Raw genomic sequence first — 23,927 nt, 5'->3', positions numbered from 1 at the left:
ACGATTGCTAAGCATGAATGAATGAATGAATGAGTCCCCAGGGGGATTCCCGCCTCTTGGATCCACTCGACGCCCCAAATCCTTGGTCGAGGCAGGAGGGGAGGAGGGAACTCCTGGGTCCCCCGTCCCTTCTCCCCGTCCCCCGGGATCCGTCCCCAAGTGGCCGGGCTTTCTCAGCCTCCCCGCCCCCGTCCACCTCCGACCCCCAACCTTCCCTGGCACCGTGGCCCGGCGGCAGGCTGCCCTCCTCGCCCCTTCCCCGGAGCTGAAAGGGCAAGAAGCTGGGGGCGGAGGGACACGCAGAGGGTCGCAGCCTGGGACGGGGAGGCGACGGGAGCTGGAGGGGAGGGAGGGAGGGAAAGGAGGACAGGGCAGTGGGGGGTGGGAGGGAGGAGGAGAGGGCAACAGGAGAGGAGGGGAAAAGCAGGAGAGGGCAGCAGGAGAAGTGGGGGAAAGGAGGCGAGGGCAGCAGGAGAGGAGGGGGAAAGGAGGAGAGGGCAGCAGGAAAGGGGGGGGGAGGAAGCGAGGGCAGCAGGGGAGGAGGGGGAAAGGAGGAGAGGGCAGCAAGAGAGGAGGGGAAAAGGAGGACAGGGCAGCAAGAGAAAAGGGGAAAAGGAGGACAGGGCAGCAGGAGAGGAGGGGAAAGGGAGGACAGGGCAGCAGGAGAGGAGGGGAAAGGAGGACGGGGCAGCAGGAGAGGAGGGGGGGAAAGGAGGCGAGGGCAGCAGGAGAGGAGGGGGGAAAGGAGGCGAGGGCAGCAGGAGAGGAGGGGGGAAAGGAGGCGAGGGCAGCAGGAGAGGAGGAAAGGGAGGAGGGCGCAGGGGGGGGGTGGAAACAAGCCCTGGGGGGGGCGCAGGGGGAGAAGGAGGTGAAAGGAGGAGAGCACAGAAGGGGAGAAGGGAGGAGGAGGAGGGCGCAGAGAGGAGGGGGCTGCAACAGGACCTAGAGTTGAGGTGGGGGAGAGGGAGGGAATAGGAGGAGAGGGCAGCAGGGGAGAAGGGAGAAAAGGAGGAAGGCACAGAAGGGGGGAAAGGAGGAGAGGACAGCAGAAGACAAGGGGTAAAGGAGGAGGGTGCAGAAGGGGAAAGGGGGAAAAGAAGGAGAGGACAGCAGGTGAGAAGGGGAATAGGAGGAGAGGGCAGTTGGAGAGAAGAGAGGAATAGGAGGGGGGGCGCAGAAGGTAGAAGGGAGGAAAAGGAAGAGGGAACAGCAGGAGAGAAAGGGGGAAAAGGAGGAGGGTGAAGCAGGAGGGAAGGAAGAGGAGGAGAGAGCAGAAGGGGGGGGAAGGAGGAGAGGACAGAACGGGAGAAGAGGAGGAGAGGGCAGCAGGAGACAAGGGGGGAAGGAGAAGAGGACAGTAGCGGGAGAAAGGGGGAAAAGGAGGAGAGGGCAGCAGGAGAGAAGGGGGGGGGGGAGGAGGGCTCAGAAGTGGGAAGAGGAGGAGAGGGCAGCAGGAGGGAAGGGGGGAAAAGGAGGAGGGCGCAGCAGGAGAAAAGGGGAAAAGGAGGAGAGGGCAGCAGGAGAGAAGGGAGGAAGAGGAGGAGGGCGCAGAAGGGGAGAAGGGAGAAAAAGGACGAGGGCGCAGCAGGAGAGAAAGGGGGTAAGGGGAGGAGGGCGCAGCAGGAGGGAGCTGCAGCAGCGGGGGAAGGTTGCAGTGGGGAGAAGAGCTGCAGCAGCAGCAACAGGAGAAGAGGTTTCAGGGGGACAGAAGATTTGCTGCAGCAGCAGCAGCAGGAGAAGGGGTTGCAAGGGGAGACAAGATTTGCAGCAGCAGCAGCAGGAGAAGGGGTTGTAGGCGGGGGAGAAGAGTTGCAGCAGGGAAAGGTTGCAGGGGAGGAGAAGAGCTGCAGCAGCAGCAGCAGCAGCAGCAGCAGCAGCAGGGGTTGCAGCGGGGGAGGCTCCAGCCCAGCAGCCGTCAGCCCCCCGGGGGGGGACCCAGGCTCCTCTCCCTCCCTGCCCATCCCCTGGCCGTGCCCCTCGGAGCGCCGGGCCGGGCCGGGGGTCTCCCAATGGGCGGCGGCCGCCTCTCCTGGGGTCTGCTGGGGCTGGTGCTGGGGCTGGTGGCCGGGAAGGCGGGCGGCGGGGGCGCGGGGGGCGCGGGGCAGCCCCCCGCCGGGGGCTCGGACCCCTGGGCGTCCGGCCCCCCGGCCCCCGGCCGCCGGCGCCTGGCGCTGGGCGCGGCCGGGCGGGACGTGGTAGCTGTCCACATGCTTCACCTCTACGACCGCTACACCCGCCAGGGAGGGCCGCCCGGACACGGAAACACCGTCCGCAGCTTCAAGCCCAGAGCCGGTAAGCCCGCCCGGACCGGACCCCCACCGGACCGGACCCCCCGCGCTCCCACATCCCGCACACGCTCCGACCCCACCTTGTCACACCCGACCCGGACTCTCTGCACCCCCAGCCTCCCTGCTCCCCTAGTCTCCCTGCTCCCCCAAATTCCCTGCACCCAGACTCTCCCAGCCTCCCTGCACCCCCAGCCTCCCTGAACTCTCAGCTTCCCTGCATCCCCAGTCTCCCTGCATCCCCGGCCTCCCTGCTCCCCTAGTCTTCCAGCTCCCTCAGTCTCCCCCATCCTTCCTGCACCCCAGGATTCCCTGCTCCCCCAGCCTCCCTGCCCCCCTAGTCTCCCTGCTCCCCCAACGTCTCTGCACCTCCAGCCTCCTGGCTCCCTCAGGCTTCCTTCACCCCCAGCCCCTGCACCCCCAGTCTCCCTGCACCCCCAGCCTCCCTGCTCCCTTAGCCTTCCCGCTCCCCCAGCCTCCCTCACCCTTCCTGCACCGCTGGACTCCCTGCTCCCCCAGCCTCCTTCTTCCCTAATCTCCCGGCACCCCCATCCTCCTGGCTCCCTCAGCCTCCCTGCACTCCCAACCTCCCTGCACCCCCAGCCTCCCTGCTCCCCCAGCCCCCCTGTACCCCCAGCCTTCTGGCTCCCTCAGCCTGCCTGCAACCCCAGCCTCCCGGATCCCCAGCCTCCCTGCACCCAGGCTCCCCCAGCCTCCCTGCACTCCCAACCTCCCTGCACCCCCAGCCACCCTGCACCCTGCACTTCCAGCCACCGTGATCCCCCAGCCTCCCTGCACCCAGACTCCTCACCCTCCCTGCACTCCCAGCCTCATTGCACCTTCAGTCTCCCTGCACCGAGGCTTCCCCACCCTCCCTGTACCCCCCAGCCTCAATGCACCCCCAGCCTCCCTGCTCCCCCTCCCTCCCTGCACCCCCAGCCTCCCTGCTCCCCCAGCCTCAATGCACCCCCAGCCTCCCTGCTCCCCCAGCCTCAGTGCACCTCCAGTCTCCCTGCACTCTCATCCTCCCTGCACCCCCAGCCACCCTGTTCCCCCAGCCCCCCAACTTCCCACACTCCTCCAGCTCCAATTCTCCTCTCCCTAGCTCTCCTGATCCCCTTTTCTCCGGGTACCTTTCCCCTCTGCCCCCCCCCCCCAGCTGCCCCCACACCCTCCGGCTGCCCCCCTCTCGGCAGAGAGCTCCTCTCTGCCCCTCTCTCTGCCCCCCCGGACCTGCCCGTCTCCTGGGCCAGGGTCGGGGCAGAGGTCTTGGCGCCCAAAGCCCCCTCACCTTGTCTCTGCAGGCTGCTGCCTTGCAGACCTTGACTTTCTGCATGTTCGCTTGAGAGGGGCACTGCCGTCCTCCCGGCCTCCATGATAACGGTGGGATTTCTTAAGCGCTTACTATATGCCAAACTCTGTGTTCAGTGCTGGGTAGTTACAGTGTAATCAGGTATTTAGGTCGGACCCAGTCCCTGTCCCACATGAAGCTCATAGACTAAGAGGGAGGGAGAACAGAAATTTAATTCAATTTTACAGATAGGTATTAAGCATTTGATATTCACCTCAATCTCAGGCACACAGCAGTTACTTATATATCTGTAATTTCTTTATTTATATTACCGCCTGTCTCCCCCTCCAGAATGTAAGTTCCTGTGGACAGGGAACCTGTCTACTAACTCTGTGGTATTGTCCTCTCTCTGCACCCAGTAAAAGCGGGATAAATACCACTGATTGATTGATGAAGAAACTGAGGCACGGAAAAGTTCGTTGACTGCCGAAAATCATTGTCCAGGGATTATTCATTCATTCATTCAATAGTATTTATTGAGCGCTTACTATGTGCAGAGCACTGTACTAAGCGCTTGGAATGAACGAGTCGGCAGCAGATAGAGACAGTCCCTGTCGTTTGACGGGCTTACCAGGTTGCCTGATTCCCAGGACTTTGGTCTCTCCCCTAGGCCACGTTACTTCTCTCGCCCTCCTTGCCCACACCCCACACCGTTCCTATGGGTCCAGTCCTCACCAGGGCACCGAATGGGCACAGTGGATTCATTCTTGAAGCACCCCTCAAGGGGAAGGAAGCCATCCACGGGATTGTACTTCCATCTATCCCTAGAAGTCCCCGTTCATCCCCATCGCCGTACATGTGCATGTACACACTTTCTCTCTCTCTCTCTCTCTCTCTCTCTCTCTCTCTCTGTGTAACAAGCCACCCACTTCCCAGCCCAGCCCCACAACAGTACATCTTCCAGCCACTGTCTTCATCTGGAGACTTCAGGCTTGCCCTCCATGGGACTACCTCCCAAATGGCCATCAGGAGGAGTGCCACCTTTTAGACTCCCCTACCCCAACACGCTATCACCCTGCCTCACCTCCCACCCCCATGTCCCTTTCCCCCAAGCACTGATTTTCCCAACGTTTAAGACCAAACGATGCTGTGGACCCCCAGTCCGAACGGGACTAGTTTTCAGCAGCCAAGGCTGGCTGGAGCACTCAAAACTCTTTAAAGATCTTAATCTAAAATGCATTAGTTACATCATGATGAATATCAGCTGTTTTTCTTAGAGAAATACTCTTTCCTCCCTGGGGTTTGGCATTAGTGGGGTGAAAGGGCCCTTTCTGAAATCCATCGAAAAGGCACCCTTCCCTCGGAGAGGATTGGCGATTTCGGAGACATCGTGTCATGGGCAGGGAATGTGTCTGTTTATCATCGTCTGTTTATTGTTGTATTGTACTCTCCCAAGCGCTTAGTAGAGTGTTCTGCCCACAGTAATTGCTCCATAAATAGGATTGAATGAATGAATAATAATGTTGGTATTTGTTAAGCGCTTACTATGTGCCGAGCACTGTTCTAAGCGCTGGGGTAGACATAGGGGAATCAGGTTGTCCCACGTGGGGCTCACAGTCTTAATCCCCATTTTACAGATGAGGGAACTGAGGCACAGAGAAGTTAAGTGACTTGCCCACAGTCACACAGCTGACAAGTGGCAGAGCTGGGATTCGAACTCATGAACCCTGACTCCAAAGCCCGCGCTCTTTCCACTGAGCCACGAAATGCCTCCGTGCAAAGCCTCTTGGACGATGCACCCGTTTGACACCAAATAGCTGGATGGCTTCCGGCCAGTGGTATCCCGCTCCTCTCTTAGTCGGTAACTTTGATCCAAGGGTTTGAGTTTATGCTGGCAAACAGTCCTTGGTAGCAAGTATTATTAATGATTGCCACTTAACGAGGTACCGAGTGACTTTTTCAGCCCCAGGGCATATCACTGATGATGCTGGGATAGGAAATAAAGTGTTCCAACTCCTGATCCTCCAGATGCTTTGGGCAAATGGGGAAATTGTGCAACACTGGAGAAATTGGAGGGGGGGAAGGTGGGGACTGATCAAGTGGACCCCTGGGATATTTCTCTTTTGGTACAGATATGCTGCTTATGAGAAGCTTGAATTTTTGTTTTAACATTTCACATTTTGGCAGGGAATGTCTCTGTTATAGTGTTATATTATACTCTTCCAAGTTCTTAGTACAGTGCTCTGCACACGGTAAGCGCTCAGTAAATACGATTGATTCACTGACTGATTTTGGGAACCCACACCTTATAGTCATTTGGTTTCAATTCCCTGGGCAATGAAATCTTGATCTACAAACCATCTTGCACTCAAAAAGAGCCTAAGCACAATATAGGTCTGTACACATACCCCCACACACATGCAAACACACCCAAACATTTGAATACAAACATATATATGCACACACACACAAAAACAAGTGGCTTAGGTTTCCATAGTAGTGGTTTAATAGTTTTGGTGTGTATCCCGTGGCTTGTGGAGTTACTTGGATTAGTGTTTCATCCATATTTCTCTTGGAATTGTTTAGGAAAAATCACTCCTGGAACTTCTTTTTTATAGTATCTTTTAGGTGCTTACTGTGTCCCAGCCACTGGACTAAGCACTGGGGTAGATAAAAGCTAAACAGGTTGGACATAGTCTATGACCCATATGGCACTCGCTGTCTTAATCCCCATTTTGCCGATGAGGAAACTGAAGCATACAGAATCGAAGTGACTTTCCCAAGGTCACACAGAAGACAAGTGGGTGAGCCAGGATTAAAACCCAGGTCCTTCTGACTCCCATGTCTATACTCTGTCTGCTAGGTCATGCTGCTTTTCATTGAAATATAAAGCACACAGGTGTGAACACACAGAAACAGATACACCCATTTTTTTCTCTCTCTCTTTCTTCCTCTCTCTCTCCGTCCCTCTCTATCTCCCTCTCTCTCAGGATCCCATTACAGTAATTCTCACTGTCGGGTAGGCAGGCAGCAAATACTATCCTCACTGATGGAAAACAAAGCATGATGTGGTTTCTTTGTCAGAAATACCTGAGTCAGTATCTGAGTAAAAAACTTGTGAACCTAATTCAGAGACTGTGTCTCTGCTCCTAGCAGCCTGCAAATAAAAATTACTATTTTAGCCTAATGCAGTTAATAAGTTAGGAAAATGATTAAAATCAGAGGACTATTGGAGTAGGGAAAAGCAGGGCTAGATCTTTTAAGTTGTTCCCTTATGTTCAAGGCAATCACCCTCCAAACTCCCTCATAGTGACATGGGGCATTTATAGAGTACTTGACATGTGTGACATGCTTTGCCAGGGGTTTTTACAAGCTGTTCTTCACTACAGTCCTGGAAAGGAGGCCTCAGGGAATATTCCCTATTTCCCAAATAAGGAAATTGATTTGCAGGGAAGGAAAATGGCTTGTTTGGGATCTTTCACTGGAGAACTCAATTCCCACAAATCCCAGGCTGTTTCGTGCTCTGCTGTGCTGGGCTGATGCCGAAGTAGAAGCTCTTGGCAATCACTTCTTCAGTGTTAAAAAAAACAAAACAAGCGTCTTACAGAGCCACGAGTAGACATGGGAGGTTCCCAGGGGTCCACGTAGACTTCATGGCACATAGCAGTTTTAATAGTGTCAATGGACCTTTGCTTCCCCTCCAGCTCATTTTTAGTACATGTTACGCTCTACTTCAAGTCCACTGGGAGGAGACCAGTCCTAGAACATGCGGATAAGCAGACTGCTGTATAGACTTAGTTACCTGAGATTGAGATTTAACTTGTGGACACTTTCTCATGGAGCCATTTGGTCCCCTTTACGGTCTGGTCCACTCGTTGTTCCATTTCCAGGAAGAATTTCATGTCCCAACATGGTTTTCTCGCATCCCAGACATATTTTCCAACTTCGTTTTCCATCATTTGCTAACAGCTGTTTTGAGGGTAATGGGATGGAGGAACAAACATCTCCTTAGTGGTTTAACTCTGTTTATCTGGGGTGATAACACTGTAAAGAGTAGCACTCGGATCTAAGTTTGGCATGTGGAGAGCCCAAACATCACATAATTAGCACATGCAACCTCTCAAAGCCAGAGTAAACTCACATGATAAACACACACACACACACACACACACACACAGGCCAGGGAGCTGAGCAGTGTGACCTGGGATGGAAACAATATGAAATTTGTTTTTACAAATCAAGCAAGGAGCTCTACTGTGCCCAAAACATTCCTATCTTTTCTGAGGATGCTCAGTTTCTTACCGGGTCAGTGGGTTTCCATATTAATGTAGCACATGCCCGAGTGAGGAATATCTTTCAAAGAGCCAAAAAAACAAGTCTTGCTGGCCTCCCTGTCAGCGTGAACCTAGGGGACAAAGTGAAACCCCAAGGGCCTCTTACTTATCTCCTGTAGCAATCCATTAACCAATAATATTTAATGATCCTTTACTGCATGCAGAGCACTGTACTAAGTACTTGAGAAAGCTCAAAAGAATTCTGATATGATCTCCACAATAACTGTGGTGTTTGTTAAGTGCTTGCGATTTGTCTTGCACTCTGCTAAACACAGGGATAGATAAAAAAAGATTAACCGGATGGACAGAGTCCTTGTCCCACATGGGACTCGCAGTCTAAATAGGAGGGAAAACAGGCACTGAATCCCCATTATACGGATGAGGAAGCTGAGGCACAAAGAAGTAAAGTGGCATGACCAAGGTCACACAACAATCATTTGTAGAGCCAATATTAGAACCCAGGTCCTTGTTCTCCCAGGCCCATGCCCTTCCCCACTAGGCCATGCTGCTTCCTGAGGTCTTGGAAATTTCAGAAATGTCCAGACAAGGATCAATATGATGGGCCTGAAGCAATGTGAGAAAGGGACTTGTAGTTCAGGGTCACCGATGTGTAAAGACTGAAATTTGTTCCAATTTCTGTTAAATAATCCTAACATTCCAGGGCAATGGTACATAATGATCTCCCCCAATATTCATAATGCAGGAAGCATGAAAAAGCAAGTCTATATGTGGTAACTGTGCTCAGTCACCCGTGTACAGTTTTAGCTAACAATTCTCCTTTTTCCATGAAATGTCTCCAGTTCCTTTTCTCCAGTTCTCTCTTTGAACCCCTCCAATCTGGCTTCTGCCTTCTTCACGCCACAGAAACCGCCCTCTCAAAGGTCACCAATTATCTTCTTGCCAAATCCAGTGGCTTCTACTCCATTCTAATCCTCCTCAACCTCCCAGTTACCTTCATCATTGTCAACCACCTCCTTCTCCTGGAAACATCCAAACTTGGCTTCACTGACACCATACTCTCCTGGTCCTCCTCCTATCTCTCTGGGAGCTCATCCTCAGTCTCTTCTGTGGGCTTCTCCTTTGCCTCCTAGCTCCTAAATGGGAGTTCCTCAATGTTCAGTTTTGAGTCACCTTCTCTTCTCCATCTACTCCCACTCACTTGGGGAACTCATTCGCTCCCATGGCTTCAAACTACCATCTCTTTGCAGATGATTCCCAAATCTATATCTCCAGCCCTGATCTCTTTTCTTTCTGCAGACTGGCATTTTCTCTGGCCTTCAGGACATCTCTACTGGGATGTCCCACCGACCCCTCAAACTTAACATGTCCAAAACAACTTCTTATCATCCCACTCAAACCTTGTTCTTCCCCTGACTTTTCTGTCACTGTAGACAGCACCAATATCACAAGCCCATAACCTTGGAAAGCAGAGTGGCCTGGTGGATCGAGCACAGGGCTGGGAGTCAGAGGATCTGGGTTCTAATTCTGGCTCTGCCACTTGTTTGCTCCGTGACCTTGGGCAAGTCACTTAATTTCCCTTTGCCTCAGTAACCTGTAACTTGTAACGTGTAATCAGTAACAGTAATCTGTGAAATGGGGATTAAGACCTTGAGCCCCATAGGGGGCGGGGACTGTGTCCACCCAATTTGCCTTTATCCACACCAATGCTTAGTAAAGTGCCTGGCACATAGTAAGTACATAATAATAATGCCATTTCTTTTATATTATTATTCTATCATTATCCTAGACTCATCTCTCTCATTCAACACACTTATCCAGTCTGTCACCAAATCCCATACTTTCAGTCTTCACATCACTAAAATCGGGCCTTTCCTCTTTATTCAAACTGCTACCACATTAGTCTAAGCCCTTTTCCTATCCTGCCTTGATTACTACATCAGCCTTCTCACTGACCTCCCTGCCTCCTGTCTTTCCCCACTCCAGTTCATGCTTCACTGTATTGCCTAGATCATTTTTCTACAGCAGTGGTCAGTCCATATTTCCCCGCTCCTCAGGAACCTCCAGTGGTTGACCTCTGCAGCAAACAGAATCTATTTACCATCAGCTTTAAAGCATTCAGCCACCTTGCCCTCTCTTACCTTATAACCCTGATTTCCTTCTACAACCCAACCCACATACTTTTCTCCTCTAATGTCAACCTATTCACTGTACCTCGATCTCATCTATCTCTCTGCCGACCTCACGCCCATGTCCTGCCTCTGGCCTGGAACGCCCTCCCTCTTCATATCCAACAGACAATTACTTGTCTCACTTTCAAGGCCTTACTGAAGCCTTCCAAGAGGCCTTCCCCGACTAAAGCCCTCATTTCCTCTTCTCCCATTACCTTCTGCTTCACCCTTTCATGTGGATTTTCCCCCTTTATTCACCCCCTCTCAGCATCCCCGGTACTTATGTACCTATCTGTAATTCATTTATTTATATTACTGTCTCTCCCCTCCCTTGACTGTAAGCTTGTTATGGGCAGGGAACATGTCTACCAACTCTGCTATATCGTCCTCTCCCAAGTTTTTAGTACAGCACTCTGCACACAGTAAAGTGGTCCATAAATATAATTTGATTGATTGATGAAGTTTCTTGGAGCCATCCCCACATTCAGGGACTAACACACTCTTCCGGGGCAGTGCAGTCTTCATGACCCAACCACTTCACCATTTGAGTCTGCCCAATCATTAACCAACAGAGATGTCAGGCTTGCCCACACCCGCATCCCGGTCTCCCATCCTACTTGCTGTTAATTAAGGCAGGTGTGAGATAATCCTAAGGGCCAGGTTGATTCTAAACAATACTTAGGGTATGAAAAAAACCAAAAAATCAAAAGTGACATCTGGTGAATCCCTTAGGAAGTAGTAAAGGAACCTCCATCACACAGTGTCTAATTCAGATTTTTTTTCCCTCAACGATTTCAAATTCCCCAAGAGCAACAGCTCTCCCCATTTCCTTAGGAAAGTTAAGGTGATCACAGGCTCCATATTTATCCATGACCTTTTTTCCTATCTCCCTTTATTCCTACATGCCACTCTACGGCTATGCTAGATTGCACTTAACTTTAGGCAGATTTTTTTGTTTCAACATGAAGAATTCATTTAAATTCTGGAAAATGGACAAATAAGAAGTGAGGAAGGGCTCTTCAGTCTGCCATTGTGCACTCACAGAGGAGGGGGCTGGCTCTATGTGAATTGGTTTCTGGATGAGCTGAGTCCTTTAAATCATCCATGGGGCAGTTAATCATCCCACTTGATCAGGTGCAAATAGATGTTGGGTCTGAGAACTCTGGCATCAAGAGTTCTCCGGCTAAAGGATCTGTTTAGGAGCATTTCTTCTGTGTAAATTGTTGAATGGGTCAGAGAGACAACATATTATTCTGAGTTGCTTGTCTGGGCCTGCTCGCTAGATTATAAACTTGTCCTCTAGTCTGTAAACTCACTGTGGGCAGGGAATGTGTCTACTACACTGTTATATTATACTCTTCCAAGCACTTTGTACAAAGCTCTGCACACAGTAAGCACCCAAGAAATATGTTTGATTGATTCCTTTGAGGCTGATTTTTCAAGTTTTCTTTGTGATTCGTGATGGGGTACTTCCTCTACTGCAAAGTACACAGGGATCCAGGCTGAGATACACGTCAAGTCCCTTGGAACAATTGTTCTTCCTTCTGGGAGAATTCTGGACAAAGTTCCTAAAGAATTGTCTCTACGTTTATAAACTCAAGGCTCTCAAACACAGGCTTAACTCAGTGGGTTTGGCCAATTTTCCTTCCTACTTAATACAAAAATAAATATTCCAGAACAAGAAAACTCCAGTTCCTTAGACGTCTTTCCAAACCTTCAGATCAGCATACAGTAAGCGCTCAGTAAATATGAATGAATGAATGCATGAATGAATGAATGAATGAATATATGAATAAATGAGCACCATCACTCAGCTCATCTAGGTGGCCTGGTTAGGTTCTCATAATGGTGTGACATTTAGTTAATTTAAGAAGAAGTGTGGGAGCATTGTGGGAGTTGATCTGAAGAGCTGCGTTCTTTCTCAGAGACAAAGCACCACTGTGCCTCAGTTTTCCAAACCCCAAAAGAGGAATAAGAATAGGATATTAAGATTTGTGTGACAGGAAATAGATTGATTTTCCATGGTCCTCTGTGTGAACTGATCCAGGCTGCATCTTGAGGCCAAGAACTGAACAGAATTTGGGGATCACCCCATGGTTCCCCATTTTTTAAAAAAACTTTTCTGACTTGACAGAGCTGTCACCTTACAGGGGACTCAGCTAAGAGGGCATTTGACCATGGCCAAACTCAATAAATGTTCTCCTTTGTGTCAGGTTTATCCCCCCACACCCCGGGTACGAGATAAAGTCAAAACAAAGAGGAACATTGAAATATGCATTGATTCTGTCCAATCCCAGGGGAGGAAGAGTGCTACCTGAGCCCTGCCTGGATTTAAATGAGCCAGGCTGATATTTGGCTTGAGTCCTCAGATAAATGACAACGTGCGCCTAAGTATGGGTCTCTTGAAATGGATAAAAGCAGCATGGCTCAGTGGAAAGAGCACAGGCTTGGGATTCAGAAGTCATGGGTTCTAATCCCAGTTCTGCCACTTGTCAGCTGTGTGACTCTGGGCAAGTCACTTCACTTCTCTGTGTCTCAGTTCCCTCATCTGTAAAAGATGTGAGCCCCATGAGGGACAAACTGATTATTTTGTATCCCTCCCAGCACTTAGAACAGTGCTTGGGCACATAGTAAGCACTTAACAAATCCATCATCATCATAAAAGACCTTCTGTCACTCTGCCGGGTCCTCACACTAGCATCCACTATAGTTAATTGCTTCCTGGTTAATGAAAGATCCTGGCTTTCCAGTTACATCTCTGAAGTTCGCAAAACATTTTACAGATATATATGCCGTTTATCTCTCCAGTACCTTTGGGATCCAAAATAATGGCCTCGACTCATGGAGAAACTGGGGCCTGGAAAGTCAGGACCCGGCATGAGCCTGTCGAGGTAGAGTTGAGAATTTAATCTTTGTAGCTTTACCTTCTCAAACACTTAGTAAAATCACTAATCCCCAGGAAAAATAGTCCCTCTTAGATTTGCTACTTCCTCACACTCCTGCTGTGTCTAAATAGAAGGCCACAAACTCTGTTTTAATGAGATGATTTCTGCTTCCCAGTCTTGGCTCTGTAGGAGAACAATTATCTCCTCACTTAAACTCGCCTTTATGAGGAGAAGAATTTAATGTTGCAAAGTGTTGTATATTGTTTGGGTGACCTCTATAAAAGCAGCCTGACTTAAAGACACATTGCCATTAAAAAGACCGCGTGATTCCTCAATATGATATTGTAACATTTAGTCAAAGCTGTTAAAAGGCTGAGGGTTTTGAACATGCATCTTGAGCTGATAATTCTAATGCCTTTTGACAGATCAACAGTATCAGCATGCTTTGTACCCAGTGGGCATTCAATAAATCCTGCAGAATGAAATCTTGTCGAATGAATCTTTCAAAGAACCAGGTCTAAATAGTTGCTTCTGAGGTGTTGTCCCTCTTATCTGTGATCTTTAAACTTGATTCAAGTTTCCTTTAGACCCAACACATGAAAACACTCAGAACCCAGTTACACCTTTAACCCCAAAGGAACCAAATATAGACTTTTTAAAAAAATCAATAAAATCTTTAACCTTGATCCAGTAGTTAATGAGTGCAAGAGAAACAAGAAACACCTTTTGGGAAGACTGGCAAAAAAACAATACAGAGGCTCTGTTTCCTTTGCTTTCCCTCCACTGACTCCCCCTGTTTTCATTGTTTTGGGCATTATACGAAAGGGACTTTAAGGGTTTGTCGGCTCCTGCTGCTTATTCTCCAACTTGAAGTCACGGTCTTCTATTGGTGACTTCAAACTTCGTTTCTGAGGAGGGGATTATGGTGCAACAGATTTAGAATTATGACTTCTGGTGGGGGAATAAAGCAGCGGGAGCAGATGAAAGCTTAGACAAAACTGCTCCTGTTTTCATGTAAATGTTCCTAGTACGATAAAAAAAAAAAAAAGAAAATAAAAACCTGCCCCCTCCTTCCCCAAGAGGAAAGGAATATGAGATTGCTGAGGATTTATTTTTTTAAGTTTCCAGGAGACCTCAAGTAGCTGTTGAAAGGATATTGAATTTTTCAGTATGTGGGGGATTGCATGTAGAACAAATCAAAAGGAGTAATAGAATTGGCCTAATGAAATGTGGGGAGGAGAAATATTTGTCCAGGAACAAGGAGAGTTTAAAGTTATCAGAGCTGGGTCCATTCTCACAGGATGCCTATGTCCTTTTTCTGATACAATCTCTTTGTAGAAGCCCTAGACAAGGGATTTTTTGACTAAAGGCTCCTGATATCTGCCCTTCATATGTGCATGGAGGACTGATGTCCTGTTCTCAGCTTTGAAATCCTTCTGCAAAATGGGCGACAGATGTATAGACTTAGTATTTTTCAGTGTAGACATAGTTCTATTGAAATGTGTTAGTCATAAACATACTGGCTTGTTTTAACTGCAGTTGGCAATCTGAATGTGTTCAATGGATGTTAAATATATTGCATTACATAGAAATGCAAAATTGATGTAAAGGCAAGCCTAGACCCCACCAGTAATATTCTGAAAAGTTTTGTTTCTTTTCATTTGCACAATTATATTTTAACATTAAAAATAACAACAGTAACAAGGTCACTCAGCAGGCAAAAGGTGGAGCTAGGATTAGAATTTAGGTCCTTCTCACTCCCAGGCCCATGCTCTGTCCACTAAGCCACACTGCTTCTCTCTGTGCCACTTTGCCTAGCACTGGAATATTAATAATAATGATAATAATGGTAATAATGCTTATTATTAAGTGTTTATGCCAAGCTCTCTGCCAGATAAGTAATCCGATAAGGCACATGTCCTGTCTCACACGGGGCTCACCAGGCTAGAGGAACGGAAATATTATCTGTCAAAATAAGGTGGAAAGCTGGGAGGTGTTGACTCGAAAGCCGGATCGATTTATATTCAGAGCAATGGGACTTTGGAGATATTCTGCTCAAGTACTAATTGCTGGGTGTTTTTTATTGCCAATTGCCTCACAGAAATAGTTGGCCAGAAGACCGTGTATCATTTCAACTTGACCTCCATGCAGGACTCAGAAATGGTTCTCGCTGCCACATTCCACTTCTACTCCGATCAACGCCTGCGGTCTCGAGAGGCGTTCTGCAAGCGGTCCAAGAACTCCTCCTGTCGCCTCCTCCACCCGGCCCAGCTCTCCCGGGCCAACCTGGTGTTCCGCAGTGCACCCCAGAATGCTGCTTTCGGGGTGGTCAAGGGCAATGTGACAGTTTACCCCCACCGGCGGGGAGCCTGGCAGGCCAGGGATATTTCCCCCATCATCAAGGAAGCCAAATGGGATGGGGAGCTCCTTCTCTTGGCCGAGTTCGATTGGGGGGAGAGAGAGCGAGTCTTCCATGAGCCGGACTCCAGCGACCTGCCCTACATCCTGGTCTACGCCAATGACCTGGCCATCTCTGAGCCCAACAGCGTGGCAGTGACCCTCCAGAGGTACGACCCCTTCCCGGCCGGCGACCCGGACCCCAGCCGCTCGCCCAACGCATCCAGCGACACCCGGGTGAGGAGGGACACGTACGTGCCTGGATCCATCCAGGACAATGAACTGCCGGAGGACGACTACAACCCCCACCATCCTCACGGCCCCCACCACCCCCTCGGCCCCCACGGCCCCCATCACCACCACTATCACAAACATGACCTGTGGGAGAGTGCTTACAAGGCCCTCAAACCCAAATCTCCCCGGAAGGACAGGAGAAAAAAGGGACAAGACAACCATGAGATGCTGACTAAATCTCAGATGTTGAATTTCGATGAAAAAACGATGAAAAAGGCCAGGAGAAAACAGTGGAACGAGCCCAGAATCTGCTCCCGCCGATACCTGAAAGTTGATTTTGCCGACATCGGGTGGAATGAATGGATCATATCCCCAAAATCCTTCGATGCCTATTACTGTGCGGGGGCTTGTGAGTTCCCGATGCCCAAGGTACTGTGGGTCATTATTGCTACTTCAATCTTTCTGCCCCTCTCTTTAGCTGAGTGTGAATGGATGTAGATGCAGTTTAGATTAATTCGACACAGCCGAAAAAGACTGGTCCTTTCAGTACATTCCTTCTGAGTTCCCGATGCCCAAGGTACTGTGGGTCATTACTGCTACTTCAGTCTTTCTGCCCCTCTCTTTAGCTGAGTGTGAATGGATGTAGATGCAGTTTAGATTAATTCGACACAGCCGAAAAAGACTGGTCCTTTCAGTACATTCTTGGGCGCCTCCCTGCCCACAGACTAATTCTAAATGTAATCGGAAATCATACTCCCTCAGTAATTGTCAGAAATCTCCGAGTCTGGGCTGACCGTTTCTGCCTGTCTCTTCAGTGACTGTCCCAAAAGGATTTTTAGCCTTGGTAAAAGAACCTGCTGTGTTTTCTCACTTCTCCTATATCCTTTCCTGTGCCCGTTTCAGACCAGTGATCCCTGACCTTTAGAACGTATCACTGTATAAATCCCATGAAAGAACGAATGAATGAACAAGAAAATAAATACTCCCTCTTGAAAATTCTGACATCATGCCCGTAAAATGCACTCATATTTTGGAAACGTCCCATCTTCTCCCAAGGGCTATCTAATGATAGAGGCAATCGTAGGCTGGAATGCTTTGTTGGCTTCTGGATGGTGCTGAAAAAGAAAGCTCAGTGACAATAGGCAGTGGCAGGATATCCATTCCACCTGCGTTCTGACCCATTCTACAAGCGGCTCCAACTCATTCTAAGACCATTTGCCCTGTCAACTTCTCTCTAAACTGTAAGCTCTTAACGGGCAGGGAACCTGTCCACTAATTCTGATGTATTGTGTTCTCCCAAGCACTTAATACAGAGGAGCAGCATGGCAAAGTGGATAGAGCATAGGCCAGGGAATCAGAAGGTCGTGGGTTCTTCTCCTTGGCCAAGTCACTTCAGTTCAATTCAATAGTATTTATTGAGCACTTACTATGTGCAGAGCACTGTACTAAGCACTTGGAATGGACAAATCTGTAACAGATAGAGACACTCCCTGCCCTTTGACGGGCTTACAGTCACTTCACTTCTCTGTGCCTCAGTGAGTCTTGAGTCTCAATGGGGATTGAGACTGTGAGTCCCAAATGGGACAGGGACTGTGTTCAACCTGTTTAACTTGTATCTACCCCAGAGATTAGTTCAGTGCCTGGCACACAATAAGCACTTTAGAAATACCACAATTTGTTAGTGACGTATTGCTCTTCACATAGTAAGTGTTCAGTAAATATCATTGATTGATTCCTGTGACTTTCACCTTGTCCGACGATTCTCCTGACAACGGGCAGACACCCAACAAAGAATAAGCATTTCCCTTTTTCTCCTCGACAATAACTCAGTTGTATTTATTGAGCATTTACTTTGTACAGAAGAAAACTGTATTAAGCACTTGGGAGAGTACAATATAATAGAGTTTGGTAAGCATTTTCCCTGCCCACAAGGAGCTTCTAAAGGATTCATCAGCTGAGTTATTTTTAAATCAGACACTAGACAAATAAGGATTTCAAACTTTCATTTGCTCGAGGTAATCCGGATTTTATGGCTTGTTTATTCTTAGTCTAATCTGGGATTTAGAAATCATTAGAAATTGAGAAAAGTCACTTGTGCTATTGCTGTTGTGCATAATTGTTTGTGGCAAGGAAATCCGAATACTCGAAACACCGTGTTAAAGACTTTTCTGTCAGGCCTCCCACTACGCAGCCAGGAATTTGCTGAGAAAAACAAATACAGCTTGTACTACCTAAATAGTAGTAAACATGTTTAGGACTCTCCTCCGTATGCCCTGGGCCCAGATTCTTGGGCTGGTCTATACGATGCATAATGATAAAAAGGACAAGGCCCATTTTCCAATCTGAGTTTCCAAGGCATTAGAAATCTATTCCCAAATGACAGTGAATTGAGCAACATACTAGAGGTCAGAGGACTGGGGTTCTAATTCTAACTCTGCCACTTGCCTGCTTATGACCTCGAGCAAGTCACTTAATAATAATAATAATAATAATGAGTTCTAACTCTGACTCTGTCACTTGCATGCTTATGACCTCGAGCAAGTCACTTAATAATAATGATAATAATAATAATAATGATGATGGCATTTGTTAAGCGTTTATGTGCCCAACGCTGGGGTAGATACAAGGTAATCATGTTGTCCCATGTGAGGCTCACAGTCTTGATGCCCATTTTACAGATGAGGTAAATGAGGCACAGAGAAGTTAAGCGGCTTGCCCAAGGTCACATATCAGATAAGCAATGGAGCCAGGATTAGAATCCATGGCCTCTGACTCCCAAGCCTGTGCTCTTTCCACTAAGCCATGCTGCTTCCCAATGCCTCAGTTTCCTCATCTGTAAAATGGGGATTAATCCCCTGTTCTCTCACCCCTTTGGCTTGAGAGCTCCCTGTGACACAAGGACTACGTTTCTGCCATGATTATCTTGTATCTACCCCAATGCTTATTACAGTGCTTGGAACAAAGTGCTTAACAGATACTGCAGTTCTTCCTGATTATTAATTAGGGAACACTAATCCCCCCAGGAGAACCCTAATCCCTCCCCCTGTGGAGGATTGGTTCCCAGGTATCTGAACTGCTGTTTACTTCACTGTTCCTCAAAATACTTAACAATAATGATAATAATAATAAAAATAATAATAGCATTTAAGCATTTACTGTGTACCAGGCACTGAACCAAGCACTGGGATGAATACAAGCAAATTGGGTTGGACACAGTCCCTGAGCCACAAGGGGCTCGGAACCTCAATCCCCATCTCACAGTTGAGGTAATTGAGGCACAGAAAAGTAAAGTATCTTGCCCAAGGTCACAGAACAGACAAGTGGCAGAGCTGGGATCAGACCCGTGACCTTCTGACTCACAGACCCATGCTCTATCCACTAAGCCATGGAGCAAGAGTGAAAGGAGGAGGAGAGGAAGGTAGTATATGGTGAAACTCAAGGAGAGCAAACATGCACCTCTGCATTCATTCCTCCCGCAACAGCCTGGCTTCCAGGAGGCCTTATGCATCTTCCCACCCATGCAGCGGCATGCGGGTGAGCAAGTAAGCAGATCGTATGACCCGTCTGTCATATACCTGCTTGGATATACCACCTCTACATTCCCCTACCCTCTCTGCACTCGGCGACAAAATGGGGCCCAATAAGAGCCACATGGGACATGTGGAGTGGGAGCAAAGACCCCGAGTTTGGTATTGAAAGTCGATTCTAAAAGAGCCAGGGAACACTGGCAGTCCCATAAATGGTAATCTGAACCCCCACTTGTAAGATTTAAACGATTCCCAAAAACAGGACTGTGCCTTCTGGACAGTGCTGATGGTGGCATTCCAATCACAGAGGGAAATGAAAGAATCTGATTGTCTCCAGAGGAAGTGTGATGTGAATCTTGGGACCTCCTACTGGGGCAAGCCATTTCCAATGACAAAATTCAGTGCTTTCTCCATCCCATAGGCAGTGTGAGATGTTTTCTTCCTAAAGGTCAAATATCAGAGAAACTATGGATAAACTGAAACATCCTCACTTGTGAACATGTATGGAGAATAAATCAACCGATCATATTTATTGTGAACTGACTGTGTGCAGAGCACTGTACTAAGCTCTTGGGAGAGTACAATACAGCAGAGTTGTTAGGCACGTTCCCTGCCCACAAGAATTTTATAGTCTCCAGGAAAGGGAATGATTTTTTGGATTGGGACCAAAATTCACAGACATCAGAAAAAGAGAAGTAGCATGGCCTAGGGATAAAGCACAAACCTGGGAGTCAGAAAGACCTGAATTCTAATGCAGGCTCCTCTTGCCTGCTGTGTGACCTTGGGCAAGTCACTTAACTTCTCTGTGTCTCAGTTACCTAATCTATAAAATGGGGATTAGGACTTTGAGCCTCATGTGGGGAAAGAAAGAAGGAAAGAGGGAAGGAAGGAGGGAGGGAGGGAGGGAAGGCAGGAAGGCAGGAAGGGAGGAAGGGCGGGAGGGGGGAGGCGGGGACAGGAGGGGACGGGAGGGAAAGGGAGGGGAGGGGAGAAGGACTAAAAATCCCTGCCTTGCAGTGTGGCTCAGTGGAAAGAGCCCAAGCTTCGGAGTCAAGGGTTATGGGTTCGACTCCCAGCTCTGCCACTTGTCAGCTGTGTGACTGTGAGCAAGTCACTTCACTTCTCTGTGCCTCAGTTACCTCATCTGTAAAATGGGGATTAAGACTGTGAGCCTCACGTGGGACAACCTGATCACCCTGTATCTACCCTAGCGCTTAGAACAGTGCTCTGCACATAGTAAGCGCTTAACAAATACCAACATTATTATTTAATGCACCAACATTTTAGCTCCTCTCCATCTTACAAATTCATTCTGTTTTTAACCTAATAAACTTGAATCTACCCCTAGTGCTTAGAACTATGTGCTCAACACATAGTAAGCACTAAACAAATACCATTAGAAAAAAAGAGATGGACAATCTAGATGATTTGGAGAACAAATATTTTTTTTTTCTTGCCTGAATGATCCTACTAATGTGTGCCACCCACTGCCCACCACATCCCCCACAGCTGATATTACCTGAATAACCACCAGACCTTCCCCTTCAAACTGGGCTACATAGCTCCAGTTACCAGGTTGTGAATCAGAAATTTGATCAGGCGGGGTCTCTCTCCCTGACCATCTTCCGCCCCTGGGCCTACTTCCTAGGGATGTGCACACCACCAAATGAACTGCTCTGAGCAGTGATAGAGAGTCAAACATGGAAAACAGCAACAATAATAATAATACTAATAATAATTGGGGTATTGGTTAAGCACTTACGGTGGGCCAGACACTGTGCTAAGCCCTGGGGTAGATTCAAGGTAATTGGGCTGAATGCAGACCCTGTCCCACACAGGGCTCACAGTCTTAATCCCCGTTTTTCATATGAGGTAACTGAGGCCCAGAGAAGTGAAGTGACTCACCCACGGTCCCATAGCAGACAAGTGGTGGAGCCAGGGGTCAAACCCAGATCCTTCTGACTCCCAGGCCTGTGCTCTATCCACTAGGCCACGCTGCTTCACGGAGCGGGTTCTCCCACATCCCCCCATCAGAGGAAGTGAGATCAATCAGATGACATGTTGGGGACCTTTGCGGTTAGATTATTCAGCAATAGCAACCGAGACGGGGGCTGAATGGGACTCCATGGTTGCCTGAAAAGGCTGCCCCATGCCTCGGTTTGCCCAACTATAAAAGAGGAATGTTTACGTTGGCCAGTAGCTAGTTTGTGCAGAGCACTTGGAGATGGAAAATTCAACTTATAATCAAGAAGCTTTCCCTCACCCACCATTCATAGGCATCCGCACACATGCTGTGCTGGAGGAGTTCCTAGAAAGTACCTCCTGAGATGTGATATGTGCATACTTTCCTCCCTTTCAGGACTGTAACTATAGATAGCATTTACAAAGTTGAGTTTTGAAGTTGAGACAAAGCATGGCCTAGAGGATAAAGCATGGGCCTGGGAGTCAGAAGGACCTGGGTTCTAGTCTCAGCTCTGCCACTTGTCTGCCATGTGACCTTGGGCAAGTCACTTCCCCTGTCTGGGCCTCAGTTACCTCATCTATAAAATGGGAATTAAGACTGTGAGCCCCATGTGGGACATGAACTGTGTCCAACTTGAATTGCTTGCATCTATTCCAGCGCTTAGTAGAGTGCCTTAGCAAATACTATTCAAAAATGTTGCATGCTCTCCTCCCTACTTAAACCATCTCAAGGAAACAGGACCCAGACATGCCTGCTTTAATGGCAGATTGTGTTCCAGGTTTTCCAGTCCTCTATCCTTGATCCTGTTCCTTCACCTCGTTCCAGTCTTGAAAAGTCACAGGGCCATTGCCATTATCCACTCAGAGTGAGCCAAAGAGATCTAAAACCCAGAATTCCCCGGGAAATGGTGTCCTTAAAGCAGATTCCTGGGCCAATCACACAAAAAAAAGTCACATGGCCCAGAATTCCACATCTGCATTGGTTCAAATTCACATAGGCTTCCAACCAGTCTGGAAATATTACAACAAAGAGACCCCCAAGCCCCTTTGCTTGGTTTGTGGTTGGGAGGAGTATCCACATTAATAAAAAACATGTGGACTTGGGACTTTTTTTCAAATAATCTTGGTTTTGCCTGGGCAAATGGATTCCACTGTTCCACTTCAGTGACACATGGAGCCTCCTCCATCCTTGCAGTAAACCACCCAGCTACCTACGTAGGTTTAATAACACAATATGTGGTATCATTGACAAGGATTTAGTTGCTTTGCTACTCTTCAGTTCAAGGTATTGAGTCTGACAAAGACTGTATTGGTGAATCTATATAGGCTGATAAACTTTTTCGTATTATTCACCTGTTCCATGACAGAATTATTTGAAAGGACAATATTACCAATCCATCTTGAGTTTGTAAGATATTTGACATTTTTTGAGAGGAAGAATAGGCAAAGGTACTTTACTGCTGTTATCTTTAACTTGACTATCATCTCCATTTGCAAGAAGTGAATCTACTTATACCTGTTTCGCAAATGTAACGAAAACCCAAGGCAGTTGATGGCGATGGAATATTTTTAAATGCAAATTTATGACTTTCCCCGTCTCCCTTTCATTTGACTTCCTCTTCTCACCCCCTTGTGGATGCATACAGAATGTGTTATAAATGAATGGGAATAGTAATTCTGTTTCTCCTCCTTTTCTAGATTGTTCGACCATCAAATCACGCCACAATCCAGAGTATAGTAAAAGCAGTGGGAATAATTCCAGGAATTCCAGAACCCTGCTGTGTTCCTGATAAAATGAACTCCCTCAGCGTGCTTTTCTTGGACGAGAACAGAAATGTGGTTTTAAAGGTGTATCCCAATATGTCAGTGGAGACTTGTGCGTGTCGATAAGTGTAAGGGACTGTACCTTTTACGAGATCAAAGGGTTGCGGAGGGGCGGGGGGAGGGAGAGGGAGAGAGCAGGAAAATCCCTAACTTGGCTACAGTACATTATTTTACACTGGGAAAGTTGTGCATGAGAAATGAATTTGACTGTATTTATGAATGCAGGTCCAAAGTGAAATGAAGAAAGACTTTAAACAGACCAACACTTTTTAGAGGGAATTCTCTTCTACTGTAGTGATCATTTTGGGGGTATATGAGAACTTATGATTTAGCTTCCTCTGGAGATTTCAAATGCAGGTAAATCCCATTTTACTCTTTTTAGGAAAGGACTCGAATATTTGGCTCGTTTTTATGGTTTAACATCATTTCTCTTATGCTGAGTCTGCCACAAACTTTAGATTGAAAAGGGAAATTGGAATTGCTTGACATATTCTAGAGCTATTTTATCCTTTCATCTCATAAACTGGGAAATGGACTATGTAAAACCATAGGATATCAATTCTGTGCAAATGAAAAGTTTTTTGTGTTTTTTTATTAAATACTCACGTTTTATTTTAATCCACATATTTATACTGAAAAAGAAGGCTGTAATAAAGGGCTTAAATGTATATTTTCCTTGGAGTTCAAATGTAGTGCACTGTATAAGCTTTTATATATATATATATATATATATACAGTATGTTAATATAACCAATTTGTGGTTACCTTTTCCTAATATATATTTTGTTTTACAAAATGAGGGTATGTACCCCAAAGAGTTGTCTGTTGCTGAATAATTTTGAGTTGTTAAACCTATGTATTCTTGGAATAACACATATAGTAATATGTTTAAATACTAAAATAAAATAACCAAGATTTATATTTTTGTAAATTAAACTTTCTATACTGTAGATGGATTATGTAATGTGCTCTTACAAAAGTTAATAAATGAAAGGTACAGAAGTATCTTTAAAACCTGAATAAGTACCTATCTCCAAGAAATTTCCTCTAGAGAGCTGC

At 47.5% G+C, this 23,927-nt stretch overlaps 1 protein-coding gene across 1 annotated transcript; it reads left to right on the top strand.

Annotated features, from left to right (window-relative positions):
• Positions 1-2,009: 2,009 nt before the first annotated feature.
• Positions 2,010-23,888, top strand: GDF10 (growth differentiation factor 10). Its single transcript, XM_029059896.2, has 3 exons — positions 2,010-2,292; positions 15,026-15,984; positions 22,743-23,888. Exons 1-3 carry the CDS (start codon positions 2,010-2,012, stop codon positions 22,932-22,934), a joined length of 1,434 nt encoding a protein of 477 aa, XP_028915729.1. The 3' UTR covers positions 22,935-23,888.
• Positions 23,889-23,927: the final 39 nt, after the last annotated feature.

This window comes from Ornithorhynchus anatinus, chromosome 3 (assembly GCF_004115215.2).
Source record: "Ornithorhynchus anatinus isolate Pmale09 chromosome 3, mOrnAna1.pri.v4, whole genome shotgun sequence".
NCBI classification, from domain to species: Eukaryota; Metazoa; Chordata; class Mammalia; order Monotremata; family Ornithorhynchidae; genus Ornithorhynchus; species Ornithorhynchus anatinus.
Note: the sequence above shows the minus strand (reverse complement) of the source record. Positions and strands in the feature narration are given on the sequence as shown.

Coding starts and splice junctions, on each gene's coding strand:
- GDF10 (XM_029059896.2), top strand. CDS start 2,010: ATGGGCGGCGGCCGCCTCTCCTGGGGTCTGCTGGGGCTGGTGCTGGGG. Junction 2,293..15,025: donor CAGCTTCAAGCCCAGAGCCG/GTAAGCCCGCCC, acceptor ATTGCCTCACAG/AAATAGTTGGCCAGAAGACC. Junction 15,985..22,742: donor GTGAGTTCCCGATGCCCAAG/GTACTGTGGGTC, acceptor CTCCTTTTCTAG/ATTGTTCGACCATCAAATCA.